Source organism: Dreissena polymorpha, chromosome 2 (genome assembly GCF_020536995.1).
Source record: "Dreissena polymorpha isolate Duluth1 chromosome 2, UMN_Dpol_1.0, whole genome shotgun sequence".
NCBI lineage: Eukaryota > Metazoa > Mollusca > Bivalvia > Myida > Dreissenidae > Dreissena > Dreissena polymorpha.
Window position 1 is genome coordinate 152,472,069 of NC_068356.1, and position 18,482 is coordinate 152,490,550.

The 18,482-nt window shown below is 33.7% G+C and overlaps 3 protein-coding genes and 1 long non-coding RNA gene across 7 annotated transcripts in view; 2 read left to right on the forward strand and 2 right to left on the reverse strand.

Annotated features, from left to right (window-relative positions):
- Positions 1–18,482, forward strand: part of LOC127869465 (uncharacterized) — a 314,131-nt gene that overhangs the window by 193,542 nt on the left and 102,107 nt on the right. The gene's annotated exons all lie outside the window — the stretch shown is intronic.
- The window catches only part of LOC127869500 (uncharacterized), a 293,685-nt gene that overhangs the window by 155,735 nt on the left and 119,468 nt on the right, over positions 1–18,482 (reverse strand). The gene's annotated exons all lie outside the window — the stretch shown is intronic.
- The window catches only part of LOC127869464 (uncharacterized), a 239,366-nt gene that overhangs the window by 118,777 nt on the left and 102,107 nt on the right, over positions 1–18,482 (forward strand). The gene's annotated exons all lie outside the window — the stretch shown is intronic.
- On the reverse strand, positions 895–14,240 carry LOC127869489 (uncharacterized). Of its 3 annotated transcripts, none has more exons than XM_052412117.1 (4): positions 14,154–14,240; positions 5,979–6,127; positions 2,677–2,801; positions 895–988 (listed from the first exon to the last, which is right to left on the reverse strand). In XM_052412117.1, the coding sequence occupies exons 2-4, from the start codon at positions 6,113–6,115 to the stop codon at positions 933–935; spliced, it is 318 nt and encodes a 105-aa protein (XP_052268077.1). In that variant the 5' UTR covers positions 6,116–6,127; positions 14,154–14,240; the 3' UTR covers positions 895–932. The 3 variants fall into 3 exon arrangements, with proteins under 3 accessions (XP_052268077.1, XP_052268078.1, XP_052268076.1); XM_052412118.1 differs by lacking the exon at positions 14,154–14,240 and adding an exon at positions 13,071–14,094; XM_052412116.1 differs by lacking the exon at positions 14,154–14,240 and having other exon boundaries at positions 5,979–8,137.

The window sequence follows — 18,482 nt, forward strand, 5'->3', positions numbered from 1 at the left end:
TTACTTTTAAATAAGTGAGATAAGGGTACAACCCTTCAAATAAACTTTTCTGTTAGTTCTGCACCCATCAATAATCAAAATTTATTTGGCGGGGGATATCAATTAAACGAATTTGCTTATTATTAGTCTCAACGTTGAAAAAGACTTAATATTTTAAGTAGCAATGAGAATATAAGACACAACAGACTCATCAGTCATCAGTATTATGTTAACATATCTTTAGTCAGTTACTTAACTAGGGCAAATAAAGTTGAAGTTTATCAGGTGGTCTAAAAGTCCTCACCGCCTAGCAGATAAGTCTACAAAGTATTTTAAAACCGGTTCATGAACATGAAATGATAAGTCATTTACGCCATCGGGATTATTTATTTTAAGTCAATATGTTTTTGGAATCTTAAGGCACTCATTGAAAAATACACCACTACATAAATAAATATCTAGGTCAATTGTGATTCTGTCAAGCAATGATTATCATATCAATTATTATCTCCAGAGTTATTCTTTTTTTGTTGCACTTATCATAATCTAACCATCTGCATTATTTTTGCCAAACAGGTGGTTTTGCAATCTGAGCACCACAATCATCAATATTTTTGTGTGGATATAAAGATGTTATAAAAATGTAGGATTTAAAACCTTCAGTTTTATTGTGCTGTACTTGTTTAGGAGATGTGTAATACCAACTGGCTACTTCTGTTTTCAGAACTAAAAGGCACAGAAGGATTTTATTAATATTTTGTTGAGTTCTCAGATTAATCGAGCCCAAAGCACTTCCTGCTACAAAACATATTTTCGAGCAACAACACATATTGATAATATCCATTTTAATGCCGTGCGGGTCTTTACAGTGGAGTGATCGAGTCACACAGATATGTTTGCCGCACTCCATGAATAAGAAGTCTGCGTCTCACGACTAGTCTTGATAAGCTGAATCATGGGCCTGTCGCAACATTGTGGGATGCTTTTTCATGACCATACATTTGGCAGTCTGGAAATAAAGTAAAAGTCATTCATACTTAGCTTAAAAAACAACAACATTTGTTTGCAATAAGAAAAGCATATATTCACTAGATTAAGTGTTCACAAAAAATACTATTTCTGAAAATAAAATTGCAAGAACGATAGTTTTACAGTGAAAAGTATTCATGTTTTATGCATCATAAATATACAATCACATGAAGACACTGAAAAACAACTTTTCATACAAAATAATATAATGGAGCAAAGAGAATGCTATTTTTCATTATATGACACATTAATAAATTAAAATATGAGTAATCTTCTTGTTTAACCTTTTTTCAGGGTTATTTGACAAAAGTGGGACTCTATAACACAGTTTGATATTACATATGAAATATCGTGTCCTTTATAAATTAAAAGAAAATGCAAGGCTCTAAAAACCAATGCACCAACAGAAAGGTACGATGATTATATTCTACATTCTCCCATTATTTTGTTGAATAAACGTTAATGCAAATCTTTACTAAGCAAACTATAGCTTTGTCACAGACGTGACAAATACCCCCACATGCCGCATTGACACAGACTATTTTGAATGCTGTCTTCACAAAACAAGAGAATCAAATTTATGGCGATTTTTAAGAATGATAATGCCATAATCATTTATGGCCATTTCGACCTTTGAACTCTTGAATTCTTTAGCATGACATGCAGTCCAAATTTATGGCCATTTTTTTTACTTTTGAACTCCAAGTGTGACCTAGACCTTGGAGTCATCAACATAATTCTTTCGCATGACACATCGTCAATCACTGTGAACAAATGAACCATGTATTTTTAAAATCTCACAATAAATGACATAGTTATGGCTCGAACAAGATCATTTATGGCCAATTTTGACCTTTGAACTCACAGTGTGACCTTGACGTTGCAGATATAGACTTAATTCTTTTGCGCGACACACCGTCCAATAATGGTGAACAAATGTGCCAAATGATTTTAAAATCTCACAAGAACAACATAGTTATGGCCTGGACAAGCTCATTTATGGCCTTTTTTAACCTTTGAACTCAAAGTGTGACCTTGATCTTGGAGTTATCGACGTAATTCTTTCGCGCCACACACCGTCCAATGATGGTGAACAAATGTGCCAAATGATTTTAAAATCTCACAATGAATGACATAGTTATTGCCCAGACAAGCTCATTTATGGCCATTTTTAATCTTTGAACTCAAAGTGTGACCTTGACCTTCGAGATATTGAAGTAATTCTTTCGCGCGACACACCGTCACATGATGGTGAACAAATTTGCCAAATGATTTTAAAATCTCACAATAAATGATAAAGTTATGGCCCGGACAAGCATTTGACCCTTGAACTCCAAGTGTGACCTTGATCTTGGAGATATCAACATACTTTTTCACGCAACACACCGTTCCATGATGGTGAACAAATGTACCAAGTTATTTAAAAATCTAACGATTAATGACATAGTTATGGTCCGGACAAACTTTCGGTTTAAAACACACTAAGTGACCTCGTGACCTAGTTTTTGACCCAGCATGACCCATATTCAAACTTGGCCTAAACATCATCAAGATACAACTTGTGACCAAGTTTGGTGAAGATCGGATGAAATTTCGGGACAGACCGACAAACCGACCGACAGTACGACAAAGTGACTCCTATATAGAAATATAAAGCTAATTTATTACCATCAATGCAAACACTCCACAGCTGTTTCCATGGCGCTGTTTGTTGCAAGGTGGCGCTTTGAACTCTGAACTGAATTTTTTCCAAGCCATCGTTCACAATTTGCGCTCGTTGACACATGAACTGGCTGCAACAAATATTTTGTTGGTAAAAATCAACAAAAATCATGTGCCTATATACTTAAGTGGTACTTTATCTATACCAAATTGTTTTGGTAATCAGTTTTCAAACATATATATATATATATATGTGAATCTCTTAACACATTATTGGAAACACATAAGTGTGAGAGATAGGACACAATAATAAATAAGAATGAACTAAGAAAGCAAGCTTAAATTTATATATAGCCTATCATTTTTAAAGTGTTGGTGGTCATAACAATTTAATATTTAAGATAAAGATCCAAATATAGAAAACAAATAAGATTTACAAAGTTTTTTGAATATCTTGTTTGGTATATTGCCTGATGAATGATAACTGGAACTGGCCAAAAAAGCTCCCTAAATGTGACCTTTGATCTCTTGTTAACGCATGCGCTGCAGCTTCTCAACATGGAGAACATATCGAGGGGTTAAAGCCAGAACGTGATAAGTGCACTTTTTATCAAAAATCACTTTTTTGCACTTTTATAAAGTTATTCCAATGCTCTACAATATGCACTATTCCCTGGAATCACATCTTGAATACAACATAGTTTATCCGAAAGAACCAAGGTGCACTAAGTGCTTATCGACAAATCTGGTGTATGCCAGAATGCTTCAAGTGCACTTAAGTCATTTTGGCACAATAAGTTTTCATGCATATTGAGAGGAAAAACATAAGCCAAAAGGATTTAAGTGCACTTAAATCATTTAAACATAAGCCATTTGTGCATATAATTTAAGGTAAAAACAAAATATGAAGCCCTAACCTTGTTAAGGAATTATTGCATCTTGTTTATTTAAACAGGAATACACAAACTATTGTGCTAATTTGTAATTAGATAGGGAGAATATGCCTTTATTGGTGCTTATCTAAAAGACATTATTCTCCCACTAAGATGGTAAAATAAGATTTGATCTATAGGCTGTTTTACCGATTCCATGTTCTCGTGTGAGCCAAGTTTATTATAAAAGAAAAAGAAAAAGTTTCAATATTTTCTTTTACTGTTTACAAAACACAAGTTTGACATGTTTATTGTGGAACGAAACTGAAGGAAAAAGCGGCTGTGAAGTGGGAACTTGTCTTTTGACTTACATGAAATCCCTTCCCATCACAGTAAAGAATGTCTGTTTTTATTCTGACTGTTGTAGTGGTCAAAATCGAAAATAGGTTATTACTGTTGCATTAAAAAATGTAAAAACATAGACACCATTGAACAAAAGTATTTAGAAAGTGGACATACCCAGATGGAGTGTGATAGTGTACCTGCTTCCATAGAATGAGCAAAGAAATTTACATTGGTATATTTACTAATGGGAACCAATTGTGAGGGTTACACCAAAGAGAACTCCGTATGTTGTAGTGCCTATGAAATACTATGACACTTTTTATATCAAGCATGTAGCTTAAGCTGTAATGGCGCCAAATGTTGTAAATGTAAGTGGACAAAAGGTTATATGGACAAAAATATAATTGATAAAACTACAATTGTGATCCGGGTGTGTGTTTTTTAAGTGCAGTTTTGATGACACTAGTTTTCAGTATGGTAAACTCATATCCTCTATAAAATCAAATCAAATCCTCTATCAAAGGACCTTCTATAAAATGTGACATACAACCCTTGTAGATTCCAAGCTTCCAATTACAGCAACAAAGAAGAAAGACCTGCCATCACTTTGCTCTGAAGGGATAATTCCTTCAGAATATCACCAGTATTTCAAGGATATCCCAGACCCAGATACAATAGAAGATAGATAAGATGCAGATGTGGAATAGAATATCTGAATCTTAACTTTCTTCCATTGTTAAGGTTGGAGACACATTTGCATGTCCTGTTCAAATATAGAATGCAAACGAAAATAAGTATGTACTTCTACAAAAAGAATTACCATTATGATTATTAAAATAAACTTGTTTTAAGTGCACATGTTTCGTTTAGTCTCGTAAAATAGATGCATAGCACAAGGCTGTTTTGCTTTAATGGCACTAAGTCCTGTATGGCATAGGAAAAGCGGCCTTCAATTCTTATGCAAAATAGCACCAAGTGCACTTAACACAGTTGTACTCTGAAAATATATATGTTTTACGTTTATGCCAGAATGAAGTAAGTGTTATTTTGAATACAAAAGCATTAAAATATTGTATGCAATCATATAATATGTTTACAATGTCATAACAATACTATTACCTATATTATAACCAAATATTATGCTGATTTTCATATTCATTTAAAAGTTGTAGTCTGTCAAACCTTAATTTTGCGTTTTTCTCCACTATTTGAAAAATGGAGTTATCACGTTCTGGCTTTAACCCCTCGATATGTGGTAAGCTATATTAAAAATGGCATATTCAATTATCGAATCACAGTTTGGATAAGCTCAGAGACACACATAAAATGCACATACACCAGCTGCTACTGTGACTGCTATATCAAGCAGGTAAGACAAACAAGATGCGTTTGTGAAACACAATGTCCCCCTATATGACGTTTGACCTTGAAGGATGACCTTGACCTTAACCCTTCACCACTCAAAATGTGCAGCTCCATGAGATACACATGCATTTAAAATATAAAATTGCTAGCTTCAATATTGCAGAAGTGACATTGCATGAGCAATTTTGACCATATATTTGACCTTGAAGGATGACCTTGACCTTGACCTTTCACCACTCAAAATGTGCAGCTCCATGAGATACACATGCATGCCAAATATCAAGTTGCTATCTTCAATATTGCAAAAGTATTCATAAAATAAGCGATTTGGGCCACATATATTTGACCTCTGACCTTGAAGAATGACCTTGACCTTTCACCACTCAAAATGTGCAGCTCCATGAGATACACATGCATGCCAAATATCAAGTTGCTATCTTCAATATTGCAAAAGTACTCATAAAATGAGCGATTTTGGCCACATATATTTGACCTCTGACCTTGAAGGATGACCTTAACTTTGACCTTTCACCACTCAAAATGTGCAGCTCCATGAGATACATATGCATGCCAAATATCAAGTTGCTATCTTCAATATTGCAAAAGTTATTGCAAATGTTAAAGTTGGCGCAAACAGACCAACCAACCAACAGACAGGGCAAAAAGAATATGTCCCCCACTACTATAGTGGGGGACATAAAAATGAATTACAGCTTTGAACCTTACCAGAACAAATCGAACAATGCCTTGTTGTTACCACCCAACGAGTCGTAAATGGTTACAGTCCTGGACATAACACTTGCAAACAGCAAAACCCAGTGATTGTTGCCTTTACATTGTGGCAGCATAAGTAGATCATACATATTGAAGTCCACCTACAAAATGTGAAATTATAATGTACCTTAAACAATGTATACATTACTAAACAGTGAGAAATTTGCTCAAATTACTTCAAAGAAGTATAGTGGCATGCTAGAATCAAGTACAGTTTAAGTTAACAATAAAACAAAAGATTGTCAGGCAATATGGTACTCCTGGAACAACTTTGTAGAGGTCATCATTTGAAAAGAACATGTAGAATTTATGAAGAACCACCACTTTTACATAAAAATTCATGTCATGTAAAACGAAGACTTTGGCATTCATATCTCACAGACATATCAAGTCATTACCACTGCCACCTTCATCAACATAATTATTGGACACATAGAGAACTACTATATCTCACTACATACAAAATGTGGTAGCCCTAGATCCTACAGTTAAGGACAAGGACGCACGCAGGCACGGACGGACGCACGCATGACGGACACAGGACTATGACATACGCCTCGCTGGCCTTTGGCCAGTGGAGCTAAAAATCAATTAAGGAAGGGAGGGAGCACCCCTCACTAACCCAACCATAAAGGCCCCTGGGCATCTGAAATATGACCACAAGCACTAATAATCATATAATAATGATAAAACCCGGTCACCACTACAATTGTTATGATTGCGAGATATAATGTAAACATTTGCATTACAGGTCAATCTTTTTTCTTCAAGCCCAACACAAAATAACAATGCAAAATTAAAGTTTTAAAGGTTTTCAATGGGTACAAATAGGGTATTTATCTGGACATTGGAAACGTTGAAATACATGAAAATATCATCAAACAACTTAAATGTATTTCATTGTTAAAATATGTTTTTCTTGATTTTTCTCCAAACTTTACACAAATATGGGTGATTTCAAAAATATAAACTAGAAATGGCGCGGTTGAGGCCGACGTGTATCCCCACGCCGCATGTTTGACCCAGGGCTCCCCCAGGGTTGGTAATGGTTTTATGCATAGTTGAGATTGAACGTATTGTCATAAGAGAAGTTCGGTATCAATTAGATGTGAATCGGTGTAGAAATGAAGATATTATAGTAAAAGGCAATTTTGGGTGGGCGTGGCCTATGTGGGCGGGTGCCCCAGGGTTGGTTATGGGGCCATGCATAGTTGAGATTAACCATAATGTCATAAGAGAGGTTCAGTATCAATTTGAAGTGAATCGGTGTAGAAATGAAGAAATTATAGTAAAAGGCAATTTTGGGTGGGCGTGGTCTATGTGGGCGTGGCCAATGTGGGCGGGGCACCCCAGGGTTGGTAATGGGGCCATGTATAGTTGAGATTATCCGTATTGCCATAAGAGAGCTTCAGTATCAATTTGAAGACATTCGGTGTAGTCTCCGGTGCACTCAAAATATGCAGCTCCATGAGATACACATGCATGCCAAATATCAAGTTGCTATCTTGAATATTGCAAAAGTTATGACCAAGGTTAAAGTTTTGGGACACACACACATACAATGACAGACAGGCGAAAAACAATATACCCCCGATCTTTTGATCCAGGGGCATAAAAATGAGTAAAAATCTCTGACCCGGCCCCACCCCAACCCACATAACTTTTGACCCAGGGGTCAGATCAAAATTCCAAATAGTGCAGGGTCGCACATATGCTCATAGCTACCATGTGTGTAAGTTTCAAGGTTCTAGTGCTTATAGTGTAGGAGGAGAAAGTGGCCAGGACGGACAGAAGACGGAGATAACCACAATATCCCCACTTTTTCTCCGAAAAGCGTTAGGATATTGAAGCCTAAATGAAAAAATTTCTCAAATTTTAGATGTTAAGTTATGGCAACAGTTTTGTTTGTATTGCATAGGGAAAGGGTTCAAGTTTTATAAATGAGTAGGGCCGTTCTGTCAGATGTAATCACTTTTTCACAACAAAAGATGTTAACCAAATGTTTTGATTTTTTTTTTATAAATGTACATGTCTTTTGCACTTAATAAAATCCCATTAAAACATGTTATCAATATTTTGTGTGTTTTGTCAACATGCAGTATGTTCTTAAGCAAAATTTAAATACAAAATCAGAAGTGTTCTAAAAAAAAAATATGGAAAAATTAAATTTTCATGTTTTTTAACACATATTTTTCAAAACTATACTCCTAAAAGTTTTTTACCTGGCCTCAAAGCAGTGTATCTTAAAGGAAAAACTCAGATTTATCAAAATATAGGATGACCTTCAAATATATGTGAAGTTTTTTTTTATTATATAAGAAAATCTGCAAAAACTAGCTTTTGCCAAAACTGTATACAATTTTCAAACATGTGTACACTTGGGACACTTACATGACTTTTGTATACAAGTTAAATAAGCAAACCATTCAACATATATAAATACTTTTTAAATTTGTATTACATTTGACTATACAAATTAATGTTTCCCCAAATAATGTTCTGTGTCCGTTTGATGATTTAAGGTTGATGTTTAGAGATTTAAGGTTATTTGTACTCGACAACTTTAGTTATCATTTATTCTAAGAAATACCCAAACAGTCAGTAATATAGAATACAAATTAAATTTGCATAAAATATTCTTATAAAATTATAAGATAAGTTACAGGGAACTTGAATTGTTTGCTGAAACGATCTAGCATGATTTTAGGCCAAATCTGTACACTTGGGACATTTTCAAAATGGATGAAAATCTGAAGAAAAATAGCATAACTTTTATATGTATTTCATTTGAGGTATTTTTGTGGCCCTAAATATGTTTATAACCGATGGGATATCAGAGGCATAAGGAATCTCCATAATTATGCAGTCTGTCATAGATCTGTATTTTCAATAAAACAACACATATATTTCACAAATTGTAGATACATTTGACCTGGTTTTAAATATTTTTCACATAGTTGTATATATTTTACTTTGGTTTCATAATTTATCTTGTTCTATATAATAAAGATCTATTATAAATTGCTCTCTATATGCTGGAGATCTATATGCTGGGCATTGTTCTCTATACAAATGGGTAGCATACCTTGTTCTCTACATATCAAATGATGTTCTCTACATATTAAACATTGTTCTCTATGGCATTGACCTTGATCTTTAAATATAAGACATTATGCCTCTTCTATATGTTGGAATTTGATATATATATAAGACATTGCTCTCTATACTTGAAGTTGATCTAATATTGTGTTCTCTATATATTGGACGCTTTTCTATAAATATTGAACATGGTTCTGTATACAAATACATGTTTATATTTTTTCATAACAGTTGACCTCGTTTTCTATAATATGTGTCTTGTTCTGATAAAACTGGGCTAAATTCATGTGCGTAAAGTGTCGTCCCAGATAAACCTTTGCAGTCCGCACCGGCTTATCAGGGACGACACTTTCCGCTTAAACTTGATTTTTGGTAAGAAGGGACTTCCTTCAAACTAAAAATACCATAAAAGCGGAAAGTCTCGGCTCTGATTAGCCTGTGCAGTCTGCACAGGCTAATCAGGGACGAGACTTTACGCACATGAATTAAGCCCAGTTTTCTCAGAACAAGACACATATCATTCACTGTTCTATATTTAGACCTTGCTCTCTATATATTAAACATTATATTCTCTATATATCGGACCTTGTTCTTTATAAATTAGACCTTGTTCTTTTTATACTTTATACATTAAACACGATGTCCTCTTACTTGACCTTCCTCTGTAATACAATATATCCTCTATATATTTTGGTAATGTGTCATTAAAAATGAATGAAATAATAATAAGTGCTGTACCGTTGTTTATCGAAGGTTTTAACATGGTTTTTAGTTTAGATGTGTAGGAATTGTACCACAAGGGTGACAGTCTGCGTGGTTTAATTATAAGTGTCTGAAAGACTTTTTCATCCATCATATTTGACATTTGACCATGTTCAACTTTTATATTGGCTTTTTTTCAGTTGCTTTTGAATGCTTTATTAAATCAAAATTTAATCATTAATTCCGCTATAATGTAAGTTTGTTTTCACTTTCTTGAGGTTTATAAGAAAAACATTCATTTTGTGTCCCAAGTGTACATGTACAACATTTAATAACCAACTTCAGGCTAACATTGAAGATAATTGGAGAAACATTTTGATTAAAATTGACATTAATTTGAGAAGAGGAAACGTGTTTTTGTAATAATGTTATGGTAAAGTCAAATATAATTCCCACACATTATCATTTATATGCTTATATTTTTCTTCTGAAGACAAAATATGGAGACATACCCATATAATAAGAGTAGTTAACCCCCAGAGTGAAGACAACACCTTTTTCTCTTGGAGATTACATCTTCTGTGAACTTCTTTCCAGAAAATTAGTGCCTTTGTTTATTTTTTAAAAGCTATCACCTGTCCATCAAACATGATAAAAAATTCGTACACTTGGTACAATGCAATATTTGTCTTGCAAAAAAAGTTCACAAGGTTTTGGCATCAAATTTTCAGTACATCTAGTGATAAGCATTAATGGTTTGAAGAAAATGATGTAAAACCTTGAAAATTCTATCTTATGAAAAATTTAAAATAACTTTCTTGCAAAATGTACACTTGTGACAGGGACAAATTCTGACCACATTTAGTATTCAGCTGTTCAAAATTTACATGAACAAATAATTGTATAAATACCTGTACAAATGTGTAGAAAAAACATGTGACAGGTTAAAAGGACACTTTTTGCCTATAAATATTGAAGCACTTTATGATCCCATCTCTTAATATACATGAAGAGAGTTGAAAATTGTGGCACAAAATTGACAAGAACATCATTGCTTTGAACACTTGCTACAAAAGATATCAACCTAAGTAAGAAGCATTGTTTTATTTTTCTTAAAGCATATGAATTTTTATATTCATTAAATGATGGCAATACCTAATATTTCTGAAAGTTTTATTGAAGTATAGAATTGAAGATTGCCTTTTACATAAAATGTCACGCAAAACCAGTACACTTGGGGCAATTTTAAGGATATTTTTCAATATATTTTGTTAATGAAGAAAGTTATTGAGAAGAATTTTCACATTTAAGTTAATCACATGGAAACACTTCTGTAAGATAGAAAAAGAACTCAAACATGCTTAATGGTAAGAAAATAAATGCATGTTTTATTTAGGCTTCATTAATTTTTAAATCACCCATAGGATATGATGCGGCATTTGTCTTTACGGAATATAAAAAAAATCAATCATTTTTACCCGTAAGTTGGCGCTGTAATAAATTTGCTATTCTGTGTGCTCTTTTACCAAGCTTGATTAGGAATTTTTGAAAACGCGTCATGGAGATTTTCTTTCACCATTAAAAATAATAGTTCACGGATTCAAACCATAATTCCTGATTAATATGTTGCTACAGTGGAATCCTGTTCTTAGCATACCATGTCAGCCAAAATTATGCTAATAACAGGAATATGCTATTAACCGGAACACACATTTTAGCATAAATATAGCAACTGGGGGCATACAATAAGTCAAATCTGTTAATAATTGATCGTCAAAGTGAAATTTAAATTCAACATTGTATATGATTGATGTTTAAGATAACTATTTATCAAATGGAATTGTATTCTTAGGTATTTGCATTTGCATTTGAGCATATTTTTGCAAATTTAAAGCATATTTTCTTGGCATTCTGAGAATGTTCTATGCTATAAAGACTTTAAGTGAATTCTGAATATTGGGGTTAAAAATTATGCTATTAATAGAAGAAAAATACATTAAAATTTAAGAATTAATCTGTGCTTTGACATTCTATATGCTAATAACAGAAATATGCTATTATCAGGTATGTTAATAAGCGGAATCCAGAAATTATCCTTCAGTCTGACAGAATTTCGTAGCCTGTCAGACCAAACATCTGACAGATTATTTTACATTTTGCGGTGTCTGACTTGGCTTCTCACTTTTGAGTACATGATGCTAAATGTTTTAGATTCAACACTAGTTTCCTCAACCTCAGGACACCAGAGCTCCTGTGATGCAAATATACTTAAAGAAATATTTTTTTTTCCTGCAAATTGTGTTTAGTTCCTCACTTCTTGTAAAAAAAAAAAAACTGTTACCCTCCGATTGACTGTCAATTTAAAAAGCAAACTTCAATACATATTCCTGTTTGTATTCTTGTATGAAAATGTCCACAACATATGGGCGTAGTTATATGGGGACTGAATATTCAAATACTGGTTCTAGGCCCAGGAAACGGACTCGAAAGCATTTAAAATAAGTAGGAATTACTTTCTATGCAATCGAGCTAAAATAAATAGGTTTAAACTAATATTCAAATACATGTAGGTTAAGAAGTACAGTAAATGACATGACAAAATGCTGTTAGAACATATCATCATTCTTAATTCTAAACCAGCTATACATGACATTATTCTTAAGAGGGGCATTTCAGAATAAAGATAAAAAGATACAAACGATTCGCAATAGAAAAATTATTTACTGCAAATATTTTTTATCGAAATTATTTCCGTCAAGACATGTTGTACAATAGCATGCCATGGTTAAAATGAGTGTGTAATACAATGCCTAAACTCTTTCTGCAAAGTTTGGGAAGTCTGCTTAAGGGACATTTAAATGGAAGGACAGATGAAAGGTAACTCATTATAGTGCCACCAATGTAATTATTATGCAATTTTTTCGCAGTTCAGAGCTGAAAATAACATCCCAGATTTTAATTATGCACTGCCAAGTTATTCAATAAATAGTAAATTGTAAACATTTCAATTATGAAAAATTAAACAACTTGTAATTCAGACACAACTCACATTTTACCTGTTGTTAGCTTTGAACAAGCTTATTGGCCTCGGTGAAAAATAATTTACACTGAAGTTGAGAAAAGTCCTCGCGAACTCAGTGCCCCAGATAATTATTTGGGAAATAGGGTTTTCAACCATTGATTTTGAAAAATAGGGTGATTCCATTCTTCATATAGGGTAAAATGAGTAATAAAAATGCATACCTTAAAATAATTGCTGATTTACTTCCGTTGACGCTGCACACTTGTATTGATTCAATAGAACTGTAAACTATCATCATAAATTTTAAAAAACTGATGTTTCGTAATATGTTTAATCCTTGAAACTGTCCATGATATAAACTTTAAAAAATGTCGACAATTTCTAACTTCTTTTTATACTTTTGACAGGTTTGTTAAGTCACAGACTTTCCATCATGTTTTTTGGATGTCAACTCATTTGCTGTATACACAGTTTTTAACAAAATCGATAACACGAATGATTCGGCACTGATTGCCTCTTGCTTTCTTGATTCGAAAAAGTTTGCGATCGGCTGATATTTTGGCGCAACAATCTCGGACGTCTATCGACCTCTCTTAGCTATTTTTATTTCGCATTGTAATAGAAACTGAAAGTACAGACGCTTTACAAATACATGCACAATGAGCGACGAATTAGGTCAGATTGAAAACGCATAGCGTTTGAATAACTAATTACTATGACCGTTTGCTGAGCTTGCTGAATGTAAGCGTCACCGCATTACGATAACAATTCCAAAGAGAAAATAACTAAAATGAGCAAAGCATTTTTAATCGAAGTTTTGTATTGTTAATTTGACGAATTTGCGTAAAAGTCAAATTGGTTGCGTTTTCAATACTCATGATATTGTATTTCTTTGCATTTTTAAACATTTTAATAGGGTGAAAGACGCAGATACGCAGCTTATCTGGGGCACTGAGAACTGGTTAACAGACATAATATTTTGGATAATTGTAAAAGTTAGGACAGCAGATATACATGTATGGGGAGAACGAGAAACGTAAACAATGTTAACCAGAAAGGCACAATCACAGGCAATCGGCACCTGTGTCGGAAGCAATTATTAAGAATCATTAAGAAAGTAAATCGATAGACACAGAGAACCTACACTTGCGCACCCATTGAGCAATTCTTATCAGTCATCGTCGTGATTTTCGCAAAAGTTTTAACAGCCGTTAGACATTTATGGTCGATTTTCTTATTAAGCGAATGGCAACAATTTTTTGATCGACTAGTTTGCAGACAAAATATAGAGCTAAAGCACTTACCGCGTGTCACTGTTAAACTTTAAACAGGTCGTCACATAAACTTGCAGAAGATGTGAAAAAGGCACCATAATGGTGGCAGCCATTTTTCAAAACAAACCAGTTTCGCACCATGTGGCAAATATAACAAGAGCTCTGATTGGCTAATGCCATAATCTAAAAATAAATGCTGGTCGAGCAGGATTTTTCTGCTCGAGCAGAAAAAATGCTGGTCGAGCAGTAAATTTGCTGCTCGAGCAGCATTTTGCTGGTCGAGCAGCATTTAAATGCTGCTCAAGCAGCATTTTTTCCTGCTCGAGCAGAAGTTAAAGTTTCGACCCCTTTGGTATCCCATAAGCACCTTGGAAAAATAAATGTCGCTCTCGAGCACCAGCGGTTCTGTCAATCATACCAGCAGATAATCGATGCGAAAGGATGGAGTGACTTCTTGGAAATCGTCCCATGTGAAGGTATCTTACGTGTCTTTATTATGTCAGAACATGTATTTCGGCATGCAGGTAAGAAAAATATAGGCCTAGATAGTTATACTTTATGCCGCAATCCCAATCCATATAGCTTAATTATAAGAAAATTGTTTTACGGGGACATGTTCCAGAAACATCTATCGAATAATTGTCTCGGTATAAGCTTAATTAGACAATATCTATTATCATAATTATTTTGACGTTTTCAATAGCAATTATGTTAAATTTATTTTGCTGATGAACTGCAATTTATGTTTCAGATGAAAACGATATTCCTGTCGCGTTGTTTAAGGCAGCGACGGCAAACACTACCAAGAAGACTGGGGCAGAAACTGAACTAATTAGAGCTAGAGTGTTTTCCGATGTTGAAAGGGTAAGTGATCAAACAGAATAAGTTTACTAGCATCTGCACATTAATCGATACCCTATAGTGTATGCAAATATAGTACTGGAGCAGTTTAATGCCCGGCTCTATACATTCAAAGTACGGACAATAGTATGGCAATAAATAACTTCAAATATATTAAATGGAGAGGATTAGAATGCGTTCTCTTAAACATACCAATAATAAATATATAGTGAGTTATTGTCCCTTAAAACAAATACCCACCTTTCATTTTAAATATTCATCCGATATTTAAATTTAGATTAAATTAAATTTAATATCCATACGTGAAACATATTTTACAATAGTCTGTGTTTAATGACAACATAAGGTTAGTAATTATAGCAACATGTACATTTGTTGAATCTTATTCATTTACTTCTCAAATTTTCCAGATGAGTGTTTACATATCATGTTTTAATATTGATGAAGATTCTCGCGAAGAGATCGAAAACGAGCTAAATAAACATCATATTCGACATGAGAAAACAACAGAAAGACTCCTGCTCTCAAAAGGTGACAATCAAGCAGGTTGGATAATATTTATTGTATCAAAAGAATCACTGAAATGCGGAGTGTTTTCTTTCAATCTCATGAAATGCCTGACTGCCGATGTTGATGAAGGCAAACTGAGAGTTCTGCTTGTATTGCGCAGCGGTGTGAATATCTCAGATGTGCCAAGATGTATTCGTTGGTTTATCATTCATAATTAAGGTTCATGGGAGGGATAAAATTCATTAAAACTTTGATTTGTTTTTTTTTTCATTCAATGTGGTACAATATGGTCAAACTATATATCATTTTAAAGGTAAAGACGAACAGAATAACATAAACACATTTTTGACATTCAATATTTTTTGCTTTATTCATATTTTTGTTTAAAACAAATACATGTTTACACTAATTTACAAAATCTCAATCTAAAGTAAGGAAGGATATGCACTACCGTAAGTTGAATAAATACAAAGCTATATACATATTCAAGGTCAAGTTAGCAACATTTCACATAAAATTATTGTCAGAAAACAACAAATGAGTTATTATTCAACTGCATTTTTTGGATAATTTTCATTAACAAAGTTCTAAACTGAACTAATTTTTAAAAATCCAGGTATGGTAGATAATAAGAGTAACCATTCTATTTCAAGGGCTTTACAATTTTGCTATAACCAAATGGAAAATTTTAAACCATCTCAAATTGAAAGAAATTGCAGACGACATATAAAATTGTAAATAAATATAAAGAAATAGGTTTGGCTGGGTAGAACTTATTGTAATTAAAGGAGATATTGCTCATCAATAACACGATTCTATGAGTTTTGTGCAGACGACTCTAGAAATCATAGTTTTACATAGAAATACACAGCTAAGTATCATGGTTTTTTCTTTCTTCCTTCCTGAACAACTACTGTCCTTGTACCGTTTTGAATAATGTGTTCCTTTTGGCAAACCGAATCTTTTTATACATTTGTATATCGATTTCTTTTACTCATTTTGAAAGCGTGGCACTCGCTGTGCTCCGTAGAAAAAACGTGCATTACAAATCGGTCGTAATCACGTGAAGTAATAAGAAAACCTGGCATGTGTATACACATACCTGAGAAAACACATCATTATTTTGACAGTTGGGTCGCGACTAGTAAAACAACTGTTAACATTAATCAGGAAGAGATCGCGCTTAATACAAGAAATGATCACGCAGAGATATAATCACTTACCCCATTTCAAATATTTTCCAGTTGAAAATTTTCCCCCACACGTCTTTTTTTGAGTGTATTTGTATTGTTTTTCTGGAGCCGAAGTGCATCTCACATAATATCCATCCGACTTCTGTTGTTTTCACTTTCGTTATTAAAAACTCCGTTTAAAAGAATTATTTTTACATTTAGGTTGTTGATGCGCATTATTATTATATATTATCAATAAAATAGTATACCGTGATGAATTTGAGTTTCGTATCGATCTTTCTGTCAGTCTGTAAGCGTACTATTTTGGGCGCAATAATACAAGTTCATGTGATTCGACAACAATTGTAAACATTGGTGAAATGCTTCTCACAAAGTTATTATTTTGGAGTGTTTATGAGGTCTGATCATGCAGTTTGCACACATCAACGGAAAGATTTCAATCCAATGCATTTGTCATCGTCAACCGTTTGGAATGTCAATTAGGCGATGAGTGAGCTTTTAGCATGTTTCTTTCAATTTTATTTATCTAAAAATGGCTACCCCCATCGTCATGAAATGACATGTGTTCGAGTTTTGATATTTATAGATATGTTTTTTTTTTACTATTTAAGCGTAACTTGCCCTCATCAATGTCGATATTATTAACTAGTTATGTAATTTTCCACCGAAATACGTTGAATAAACATCATTCAGATTTTTGAAAAAAAATGTCTATTTTTGTGTTAAAATCGCTTTGTATTTTGATTGATTTTGTCGATGGTATGAGATTTTGCTGAACAAAATTGGTAGCAGTTTGAAGGAAAACCATCCTTTAAAGCAAAGATGTAAACATTAACCATAACCCTAACCCTGTTGCACTCTTCGTTTAGTCAAATTTGAGTTCAATGCTAGGGGTCCCACATTTTTCAAACTGAAGCCTCTACATGAACCTTAAGACATCATACAGCCTATCCACTATACTGGACTTTTGATTAAATGTAACATCATGCTTTGTTTTTAAATCGTGCCGATATTATAACGCGCATATATCCTCTCTGCAAATCTTGGATCCGACAAAACATGAATTGTACATATGTATTGTATACAGTGAACAGCATATATAGATACAGTTTTTGTATACAAATAGGCAACAGTAAATATGGTATGTCATGTGCATTTGATACGATAATTATTTCGTAATAAAAATGTGTACACAATTATCCACGCAGTCCAACTACTTTATAATATATACTAGTGCATAATTTGAGACTTGCTCTGTGAAAAGGGTGTTTAATGCATGTACTTACAGTGTCGTCAAATATTAGCCAGTGCAGTACGCACATGCTAATCAAGGACGATTCTTTCCGCCTTAACTCGAATTTTGCTCAGAGGATAAGTTTTCTAAACGAACGATTTAATAACAGCATAAACTGTCGACGCTCTACGCACATGCATTTTACCCCTCAGAGCGCGACTCATTTATATGTGGTTATTTACAGGAGCACCAGTAGATATTGGCAGGGCACTTCCTGCAGGTGATGTTATTCCAGGCTTATGTTGGGCCTATGTCTTGAACTACCTGAAGATTGTGCTGACGACTAGCAGTAAGTGTCAGTGTACTCGGTGATTTTATTTGATCTGCCGCGTAGATAATTGATTCCATGCATCCTACGTTAAATTGTTATTAGGGTTAAATTTAACATAAACCTTTGTCTTAAGTGCTGGAACAATATTGTTAAAATGTGTCTACACGTAGTCTATACGTACCGATCCGGCATAAGATGTTTTGTTTTTAGTATAAATGTATGGAAGGAAG

What these genes read in the sequence shown, in the direction of transcription:
- LOC127869489 (XM_052412117.1), bottom strand. Translation starts at nt 6,115, where the DNA reads ATGTATGATCTACTTATGCTGCCACAATGTAAAGGCAACAATCACTGG. An exon ending in GCATTGTTCGATTTGTTCTG is followed by an intron (nt 2,802 to 5,978) that starts GTAAGGTTCAAA and finishes TATTTGTTGCAG; the next exon opens with CCAGTTCATGTGTCAACGAG. An exon ending in GTGGAGTGTTTGCATTGATG is followed by an intron (nt 989 to 2,676) that starts GTAATAAATTAG and finishes CTTTATTTCCAG; the next exon opens with ACTGCCAAATGTATGGTCAT.